At 46.0% G+C, this 10,890-nt stretch overlaps 1 protein-coding gene across 3 annotated transcripts in view; it reads left to right on the top strand.

Annotated features, from left to right (window-relative positions):
- Positions 1-10,656, top strand: part of gnb1a (guanine nucleotide binding protein (G protein), beta polypeptide 1a) — a 47,210-nt gene extending 36,554 nt beyond the window's left edge. For all 3 annotated transcript variants that reach the window (XM_061257085.1, XM_061257084.1, XM_061257086.1), the window contains exons 4-11: positions 503-609; positions 2,635-2,698; positions 3,616-3,778; positions 4,700-4,766; positions 5,178-5,379; positions 5,824-6,040; positions 7,807-7,922; positions 8,592-10,656. In XM_061257085.1, coding sequence (XP_061113069.1) covers positions 503-609; positions 2,635-2,698; positions 3,616-3,778; positions 4,700-4,766; positions 5,178-5,379; positions 5,824-6,040; positions 7,807-7,913 — 927 coding nt within the window. In that variant the 3' untranslated portion in view covers positions 7,914-7,922; positions 8,592-10,656. The remainder of the gene's footprint in view (positions 1-502; positions 610-2,634; positions 2,699-3,615; positions 3,779-4,699; positions 4,767-5,177; positions 5,380-5,823; positions 6,041-7,806; positions 7,923-8,591) is intronic.
- The last annotated feature ends 234 nt before the right edge of the window (positions 10,657-10,890 follow it).

Raw genomic sequence — 10,890 nt, 5'->3', positions numbered from 1 at the left:
GTCATCATGCTGGTACACACAAACTCCCATTTTCAGATCATTGTAGGGACCTGTCATCATGCTGGTACACACAAACTCCCATTCTCAGATCATTGTAGGGACCTGTCATCATGCTGGTACACACAAACTCCCATTCTCAGATCATTGTAGGGACCTGTCATCATGCTGGTACACACAAACTCACATTCTCAGATCATTGTAGGGACCTGTCATCATGCTGGTACACACAAACTCACATTCTCAGATCATTGTAGGGACCTGTCATCATGCTGGTACACACAAACTCACATTCTCAGATCATTGTAGGGACCTGTCATCATGCTGGTACACACAAACTCACATTCTCAGATCATTGTAGGGACCTGTCATCATGCTGGTACACACAAACTCACTTCCTCAGACCCTTGTAGGATTGCTGTAGGAACGTTCAGTAAACCGGCAGCTATTCTGGCGCCGTATGGGAATGAATTGTGCTGAGGAGTCCTGTCTTCCCTGTTTTCAGATCACAGCCAACATCGATCCCGTTGGCCGAATTCAGATGCGCACTAGACGGACCCTGAGGGGGCATCTGGCTAAGATCTATGCCATGCACTGGGGCACTGACTCCAGGTAATTTCATCAAGCTGCATGTTGCGTCAGTAAATTGAGTTTGCCCTATTTGGCGAATCCAGGAAGTGAGCACGGAACCGGGTTTACTCGCCACAGATTGCATCTCCCGGCCGGCGAATCGGCGAGATGACTCGCGCGATTTAAAAAATAAAAAATTAGCCGCTTCCGCAGCGCACGCCTCTCAAAATGCATTTTCAGCGGCTGGTGATTCTTGAAATCCAGGGTGCAGCCATGTTCAGAATCGGGGCCTTGTGGCCTAAATGTGCCCAGGTGCGTGGATGGCAGTGTGTTATTTCACTGGGATTTGGGGCAGTCTCTCAGGGTGTACGCACTCACCTTAGCTTCGAGAAGCTAATTACCTGACAGCGGGTGTGTTCAGGTCCGTGGGGGTAAATGAAATTGCTTTGTCATGGTGCTGTGCTCCCTGGCTTTCATTGGGCACTGGGACTTTTTTAATAACGCGTCTGGTGGGATGGCTGCTTCTCCCTAGTGGAAGTATGAGGGCCAGGCCATGGTTGTGTGGGCAAGGTTGCAACAGAAAAGCTGTTATTGATGAAGACGATCACTTTTATTTAAGATTAGCGTATGGCAACAAAGCCAGCATCATTCTAGCCGGTTCTGCCAGGTGGCTATTTTCATAATAGTGGGGCTAAAGATCTAAACGTGTACCTCCTGCCAGACACACAAATGCTCACACATCAACTTTAAGTCATACTTTTCTCCTGTTATGAATCGGAAGAATGCAGTCATTCCTGTTTCCTGCACGTCAGCCTGCTCATGAACAGCAATTGTATAGTGGGTTCATGGACTAATAGGCCAAATTATCAGTTGTATTGAAACATTGATAATGTGAAAGCTAGTTGGTGGTTTAGCGGGAAGCTGCACAACAGTTGGCATGACTACCAGAGTGATTTAACTAGCCCTTGGTTGTGACGTAAAAGTGTAATCCCAACCCAAATTTAATTAGTAAATGCAAACTAATTTCGTAGCTAATCTCTGAAGAAGCGAGCTTCTTAACTCAGATGACGCTTGTAAGCATCTTTCAGAAGTGCAGGGAAGCAGTGTAGTGCCAGGTTGAAGGGCAGATTCCGACACTATATTTTTGGATTTGATAGGGAGTTTTCTGAGGTCGCAGACCCTTAGGTGTGTTGTTCAGTCCTATTTTTGAGAAACTTTTGCGGAAGAAAAACAAAATCGTCGGAATGGTTTGCCACTGTAGGGGCAGACCCGCCCCGCCCAGCGGGACTCTGAGCCAGGCTTTGAGGAACGTGGAATGCTGAAGCACTGGATGAACATTTTGAGAGGCTGAAAATGAAAGGTCTATCGGGGACACTCCGTGCGCCATAAACCTGAATGCCTCGTTTTCTAAGGCCGGCTCTGAGAGAATTCTTGGCAAGGAGTGCACCTGGATTACCCACGAGAGGAGAAGCCCATCTCTGCAAATAGGGTCGTGATCGCCGTGGAAGGGGGGGAAAAAAACTTTATTTTTGTCATTTGGGGGCGGAAAGTCCAGCCGGGGCTCTCGAACATTGAGTTAACTGGCACCGTTTCATTTGGATAACCAAGATGGCCGCTTCACTCGGCCGCACTGATGGAAGCTCCTGTGAGTCGATTTGCCTCCACAGCCTCTAAGAGGAAATGTTGCCAGCTTCTTGTCATTTGCCTATTCAAATCCGCTGCAGTCAAGAGAGCGTGCCATCAGTCCTGAGGTGTAGGCTTTGTGAGTAGCTTTTGCCCTTGCAGCCTGCCGTATTTGAATGGCCTAGTATCTGTGGCGTACGGTCCCGTACACTCAGGTGACCTGACCACATTTAAATGTGTGGGGGGGTTTTTTGGTTTGTTTTTAATAACACTGCTGTGGGGAAGATGTTTGCTCTACTGAAATGTGCTGTCCCTGTCTTTCTGATACCTGCTTACCGGGTTGGTTCTGGTTCGGTTCTGTCCACCAGAGGAGGATTTTATTTGACACTTATGATCTCACAAGGCTGAAATAAAACCTTATTCCCCCTTCTTCCCCACCCACAGGCTCTTAGTCAGTGCCTCCCAGGATGGTAAACTCATTATCTGGGATAGCTATACCACAAACAAGGTGAGGCTCTGAAACCTACATTCACAAGAGAAATGTGTGTGCTTTCCCATTTCTGTTGCTCTGAAATGTGGTGTTTGTTGTGAAATATGTGTATTCTATTTTGCATTCGTTCTGAACACAAACTGTTTGCCCTGTGTAAATGCAATTACACCCAGCTGCAGTGAGCTGATGAATGCATAGATGCTTAACTGTTGAAAAGCAATTTTTACAAACTGCTGAACGTGCGTATGTGCATGTTTGCGTGTGCTGTGTATATGTACACGTGTGTGTGTGTGTGTGTGTGTGTGTGTGTGTGTGTGTGTGTGTGTGTGTGTGTGTGTGTGTGTCAGTCACACACACACTCAGTGAGCACTTTATTAGGTATTTATTAGACTTATTTTTTAGACTTAAGTCTTCTGCTGTAGCCTATCCACTTTTGATGTTGATGTGTTGTGTGTTCAGTGCGTGCATGCGGGCATGTTGCGTGTGTGTATATGTGTGCGTATATATATATATGTATATGTGTGCGTATATATATATATGTACATGCATACGTGCGTGTATGTGTGTGTTTGTATATATATGTACATGCATACGTGCCTGTATGTGTGTGTTTGTATATACATGCACATGCATACGTGCGTGTATGTGTGTGTTTGTATATATACATGTACATGCATACGTGCCTGTATGTGTGTGTGTTTGTATATATATATGTACATGCATACGTGCCTGTATGTGTGTGTTTGTATATATATGTACATGCATACGTGCGTGTATGTGTGTGTGTTTGTATATATATGTACATGCATACGTGCCTGTATGTGTGTGTTTGTATATACATGTACATGCATACGTGCGTGTATGTGTTTGTTTGTATATATATGTACATGCATACGTGCATGCGTTTCTCACTCTCGGGTGTTTGGCTCCTGCAGGTCCACGCCATCCCCCTGCGGTCCTCGTGGGTGATGACCTGCGCCTACGCCCCCTCTGGGAACTACGTGGCCTGCGGAGGCCTGGACAACATCTGCTCCATCTACAACCTGAAGACCCGCGAGGGCAACGTCCGCGTCAGCCGCGAGCTCGCCGGACACACAGGTGCGCCAAACTTTCACCGGGATAATCCCTCAAATCCAGTTCTGGGACCCTGTCTTACCACACTTTCCCAGCCGTGTTCACAAAGTTTCATTTGAGCGACCGGGGTGTGCCGTTTAGAGACTTCTTTGGGGTTATGGGTTCCCATGCCTTCCACACTTGTGGAGAGGACTTTCATTTCGTGTGGCCCTGTCGTCTTGGTATATTTTTTTCTTCAGTTCCCATTATGGGCCAGGGCCTGCTATGACCATCTTCATCTCAAAGGATTGTGGGAAGAGCATGCTCTCCCCTGTAGGCCTGGACTCCATAGGCATGGCCGTCACCTTTTTTTGTGGATTATTTTCCTCTATTAAATTGTCATCAAACTTCATTGTTGTCTGATTGATTGAGGTAGTCATGCGCTTCTGTTTTTTTTTAACTTTTTAATTTTAGTAACTTACTGGCACCTTCAGCAGTCCCAGGTATTTTCTTGGTCAAAATAGTTCAAATATCATTTAACCTTCAAATTTTATAATGAAAACTCACTCTTGGTTTGGGGTTTTTGAGGTTATCAGGTGAGATATCCTGGTGCAGCACTGGTATAAATGACTGGCTGAGGGCTCGTGTTTGTGCTGAGGAGTGTTACAAACCCAGTGCTGCGAGCATTCTCTTCTCCTGGGTGAAAAGCAGGACCCATCAGTCCTTCTTAGTTATATGCATGGGTCATTTTTTTTTTTATTACCACTTTATAGACTCACAGTTTTTTAGTTAAAAAAATAATAATAAAACTAAAACTTTGACCAAAGACAGAAACGACAGAGCATGACTGACTGAAAGTTTTTTTATTATGTGACATTGCATGTTAACCTTTATTTTGGTTAAAATCATTGAATGCTACTTCTGAGCATTTGACAATGAAACTCAAACTCAAACTCTCACCCCCAGGTTACCTGTCCTGCTGCCGTTTCCTGGATGACAACCAGATTGTGACCAGCTCTGGAGACACCACGTGGTGAGTGAGGGTACTGCACTGCAGGCTCCCCCCCGGTGGCTGCCCGCAGGCCATTGGCTGCTCTTTTCCTCTGACGACACAGACGTCACATTGATTTATGCACACCAGATACATGCCAGAAACGAACAGTGTGCTCATGAGAATAGATTGGAGATGGGAATATTAATGCGAACCACACACACACACACACACACACACACACACACACCCACACACACACACACCTGGGCCGTCGCTGCTCTGCTTACCTGGGAAATCCACGAGGTGCGAGGAAGGAAAGAAAATGCTTTGCTTTCATTTTAGAGCCCTCGCGCAGCGATGTGTCCCAAATTCACCCAGTTGCAGTTGCGATCGTTGAGCCAAAATGGCCCCCGTACTGACCCGTGTGCGCCCGCCTTTCCCCGTCCCCAGCGCTCTGTGGGACATCGAGACCGGCCAGCAGACGACCACCTTCGCCGGCCACACCGGCGACGTGATGAGCCTGTCGCTGGCGCCGGACACCCGGTTATTCGTCTCGGGCGCCTGCGACGCCTCGGCCAAGCTGTGGGACGTCAGAGAAGGCATGTGCAGACAGACCTTCACGGGCCACGAGTCCGACATCAACGCCATCTGCGTAAGTCCGTCTCCTCCGTCTCCCCCGTCTTCTCCTCCGCACGCTAACAGGCTGAAGGCGCACCTCGCACTGGCTTGGGTCAAAATGATAATAATCATGTATGTAATGTATGTAATGTCGGGGGGGGGGGTATCGATGTCCTCATGATTATGATTAGGGGCAGCCTGTAGCCTCTAGTGGCTAAGGTGCATGACTGGGACCCAGAAGTTTGGTGGTTCGATCCCCGGTGTTGCCATGATTAGATTTACAGTTGCTGGGCTCTTGGGCAAGGCCCTTAGCCCCATATTGCTCCGGGGGTTGATTGCATCCCCTGCTTAGTCTAATCAACTAGTAAGTCGCTTTGGAAAAAAAGCGTCAGCTAAATAACATGTTAAAATTCCGATGCTCTGTTTTTTGCGATGCTGTTGCACTCTGGGTAATGAAGTCCTGCCGTGTGGTTTTCAGTTCTTCCCCAACGGCAACGCGTTCGCCACGGGCTCGGACGACGCCACCTGCAGGCTGTTCGACCTGCGGGCCGACCAGGAGCTGATGGTGTACTCCCACGACAACATCATCTGCGGCATCACCTCCGTGGCGTTCTCCAAGAGCGGCCGTCTACTGCTGGCCGGGTACGACGACTTCAACTGCAACGTGTGGGACACCCTCAAGGCCGACCGCGCAGGTACGGAGACGCCACACCACTATACTCACACCACACACCACACGTCACACACCGAGACCCTTAGACCTACCCTAACGTGACTCACTCCCTAATTGAAACCGGTTTATGAAATTGTACCTTTGCAGCTGTTGTCTGCGTTGATTTGTGGGTTGCCTAAGACGGTGTTGTAATGTCCACGCCGCCAACAACCTCACCAAACCAGCCAAGGAATTCGGCCGTGCCGATGTGTCACTGCGGAAACATTTTTCCGCTCTTTACTTTAAATGGAAGTGAACTGAACAAGGGAAGCAAAGTACTTCACTTCTCCCCCCCCGGACAGTTTAGAGGCCATTGTTCGGTGGCGAAACCGCCAATATGATCTTTCCATCTGTGGAAGTTGTTTCCTGCTGTAGACTGGGGGCAGTCCAGTGGAGGAGGGGCGGGGGGGGGAGGGCAAGCAGGCAGGTGTAGAGAGGGCCAGTCGGGTGTGGTGGGGGCCAGTCCAGTGGAGGGGGGGGGGGGGAAGCAGGCAGGTGTAGACAGGGCCAGTCCAGTGGGGGGGGCCTGTGGAGACGCGTAGTCCGACCCCCCCCCTCCCCTCTCAGCCACCTCCAGCCATTTCGGCAGCTGCCACTGCGGAAGACTTCCTACAGGGCCATGAATTTTTCAGCGATATCGACCGCGTGTGCATTAGTGATCACAGGGAAGTTGGCAAGAGGGAACTGGGGCTGACGTACAGCCCGCGGACGACAATCGTTTAAAATAAATAAATAAAGGCAGTCAAAGGCCTGGCGCTTCTGCCTTTCGGTGGGCCGTCTTAGCCGAGTGATTCCAGGGGAGCGGTTCTTTTTGTCTTCCCCCCGTGTGAACGTGTGCAGAATTCCACGTCTGTTTTTGTTTGAGTTGCTTGTAGCGTGTAGTACGGTAGTGGTGTAGGCTCTGTAGTGGTGTAGGCCTTGTTTGTGTGCTGCCTTTCCTGCAGCAGTGCAGCTGAGTGTGCTTTACAGACTGTGCCAGTCAACACGCTGAAAGGCACACAGGCTAATTTGGGAGGCGGATGTGTAAAGTCGTTGTGTTGGTTCTGACGCTGATTGGACACGAGTGCATTATAACTGAGGGTGTGTTACCCTGGGGCTGCAGACTCCAGGGTGTTACTGCTGTGTTAAGGCCCATCCACACCAAGAAATATAAGTATAGCCATAACGATGTGAGCATCCACTCTGTACACTACTATGTCATCTGCCATTTAGCACCTGACGCCCTGCAAATGCGAATGGATTTTGATTGGCTGTCAGTGTTTTATTGTTCATGGAGCGAAAAAAAAAAAAAAAAAAAACTGAAATCACGATAGTGTTTGTCACTGTTGTTGTCGGTATAGTTGTGGTGTGGACTTTGCCATCCACTAGAGTTAAAACAATCTATATTTGTCATCTTTCTCGGATGTGGATGGATGGGCCTTTCCCTCGAATAAGGTGAAATGTAAAAGTGTGCATTTATATAGCGCCTTTACCCAAAGTGCTGTACAACTGATGCTTCTCATTCACCCACTCACACACACTGACACACACACACACACACACACACACACTCACACACACTGACACGCACACCAACAGCGATCGGCTGCCATGCAAGGCGGCCCACCAGACGCCTGCTTATGGTGAACTGTTTGAGTGCGTGTCCCGTATTGTATTGTAACTGTATCAGTGGAGACTGCGTAAAGGATTCAGAGCGTAGTGGCGAACGTGTGCGATGCGTTCTCACCGCGGCGCTCCGCTGCGTTCCAGGTGTGCTGGCCGGCCATGACAACCGCGTGAGCTGCCTGGGCGTGACGGACGACGGCATGGCGGTGGCCACGGGGTCCTGGGACAGCTTCCTCAAGATCTGGAACTAAAGCCTGAAGGTATGGCCCCGCATCGGGAACCGTGACAACCGCGTGAGTGATTACGCTGTTTATCGCGCCGATCTCGGCACTGCGCCGAAATGTGGCGCACAACATTGACTTCACTTCTGCTTTTTTTTTTTTTTTTTTTTTTTGGGCATCGTCCAAAAGTATAGCATAGCCTATTGCATTTTAAATTCAATACACAACATGGTAACTTAATAGAGCATGGACTGGAAGCAAATTCCATCATTTGAGGTGTAACTTCAGGGCACTGGCCTCCTTCTGTAGAATACTTTTTTCTTTCTAAAGCCACATAACTAATGCTTTGATTAAGTACAAAACTGTATATTATGTTTGTTTTCTTTAAATGGTTTTAGACTGTTGTCATGGATTCTAAGGACATTAGTTGTGGTGCCATTTAAAGAGTAGCAAATGCTTGAGATTGAGTATTTGTGTGAGGTGTGCTCACCAGGTGTCAAGGTGTACCACTAAGCGGCAAGTGAGGTGTGCGTGTGTGTGCATGCGCGCGCTTGTGTGTGCGCGCGTGTGTCCACGCAGCTCTTTTCTGCCATCTACCGCTAAAGAGTGGTATTGCAAGCACTCAGTTTTCAGCCATCCTGTTTAAAAGTTGTTGGAGAAGCTTGCTGGTCGATTCTTATTCAACAACACTCCTCTCCTTTTTTCCAGGTGGCATCCGGACTCCAAAGTTTGACTGGAAGACCATTCCAACATCAAAATGTTAAATTTCATTGCATATCCAATCTTCTCAAACACCACAAACAAACTGACTCAAACATCCCCAAACAACTATGAAAGGCAAAACGGTACCTTTCTTTCTCATTAAAAAAGAAGAGCACAATTGTTTATCACTCAGCTAAGAAAAAAAAAAAAGAAAAAAAATGAAGAATTGTGTGGTAATAAATGAAATGGGGAAAATGAAATTGTGCATTCCCTCTGGGACCATTCTATGATGTTGTCTTGAAAGAGAAACAAACACTATCATGCCATCCAAATGTATCATGTACCTTGAAAAGAAATGTTTGAGTGAGCGTAATTATACAGTGATCTAACTCTTGATAGGCTTTTTTTTTTTGTTTGTTTGTTTGTTTGTTTTTGTTTTATTGGGTTTTTTTCCCCAAGAATTAGATCGGTGAACTCCGTTGGTTAATGTTTAAATGAGGATTGAAAGCTTTTATCTCCTAGTCTTTCAAATTTTTTAGAATTGAGTTTGTAGATTTAAAGTCAAAGTAAGAAGATTCACGTGTCATTTTTAATCCAGCTTTACCCACGAGGAAAACCAGACGGAAGTAAACGGAACCGAACGAAATAAAGTCCGCTTCACCAGGGAGTCCATGACCAGCTTTCAGGGGATGTCACTTCTGTATATTTAGTCTCAGATCCCCCTCATTTTCTGTTTCTGTCTTGTCACAAATCTTTGTTTGCACAAAAAGAAACCTTGCGTATATAGAATAATGTTGAAAACGTTAACTAACCAAGCACACGCTGTTTATGATAATGAATGCTCGTTTTTAAAACAACAAAAACAATTTTAACCATTTCTTCACCATTTTGTTCGGTAATGTAGAATAATTAAATGAAGATTAACCCCTCAGTTCTTCATTTTATTTTATTTTTTCCTTTTTGTTTAACTTTTGGATTTTTGGCCGGGGGTTGACTGGGTCGGGAGGGTGGGGCTGAATTCTTCCACCCGGCTTCACTCCGGAGTTTCCTGTTTAAACAGAGGTCCCGGTCCGTGCTTGGAAATGCAGTTACTGCTCTGTGAATGAAATGTTGTACAAATCAATGTTTGAAAATAATATTGAAACTTTCTTAAGTTAAAAATTAAAAAAAAAAAGAATTTCTTTTGGTTGTCTGCCATGGGTGGGTTAACTCTTAGAATCGCATGCTGTAGAATTGCTTAAAAAAGTGCATATGGAACTAAGTCCTTTGATGTTTTTCTTTAAGAAAATAACCTGTTAAACTGTCTCCTTCACGGCTGTATTTATACTGTTTCTGGCTACTCTGTGCATACATTATTCAACTAAACTGGCAACGCTATGCACCTGAGACGCAAATCTACACACAACCTGTTATCAACACACCTGGGGCGGTTCATTGAGGAATGAAAACAAGATGTCCTTTTTCTTTCTACACAAACCCAACATGCTCACAGGCAGGCATACATGCATACACACGCATACACAAGCATGCACACACACACACACACACACACACACACACAAATAGAACAAAGAAATTCAGACTTCCTCTGTAGCAAACCATTTCCAGAAACAAAAACAATGTTAGAATCATTTTGTAACAAACAGGTTTTTTTCTGGCTTTCTTTAATAATAAAAAATGGGGAGAAAAAAAAAAAAAACTTGCAGCATCTGAATGGCAGAATTTTCTGTTGTTCCCTTCTCACTGTATACAGAAACGTTCTTTAGCAGTAGTGGCATTCTTTCCCATTCTGTTTTTCTCTGCGACATTCTGTACAAAAGATGTGCTGTAATTGTGCGTTAGGCCTGGAGTTGGCAAAAAAAATTTAAAAAGAAGAAAAAATGAAATAAATTCCCTTTCTTTTTCTCTTTCCATGAAATAACTGTAGAGCTCTGCACCCCCACTGTTCCCTTTTCACCTTTTGTATTTAATTTTAAAGTCAGTCAGTGTACTACAGAAAGCTGGATGCAAGATAGAAACTATATTAAAATGTACTGTTATTTAAGATGTAATAAAAAGCAGTTTGAGATGACGCTGTTTGGGGTCTCGTTCCTTTAGAAACGCTCAAGTACTCTGAAGCACTCTTTATCGTCCATTCACGCCATGGACTTCCTTCTGTTGTCTCATTGACGTAACCTCCTCTTTGAGTCTCTGCCTGGATGTAACCACACACATTACATTGGGTAACGCTTTAGACTTTGATCTGTTCCCGGAACTGGACTTTCCCAACGTCAAATGGTCTTGCTCATCAGTGATATTGGGAGAG

Source organism: Conger conger, chromosome 10 (genome assembly GCF_963514075.1).
Source record: "Conger conger chromosome 10, fConCon1.1, whole genome shotgun sequence".
NCBI lineage: Eukaryota > Metazoa > Chordata > Actinopteri > Anguilliformes > Congridae > Conger > Conger conger.
The sequence above is the reverse complement of the archived record's forward strand: the minus strand, read 5'-3'. Positions and strand labels throughout refer to the sequence as shown.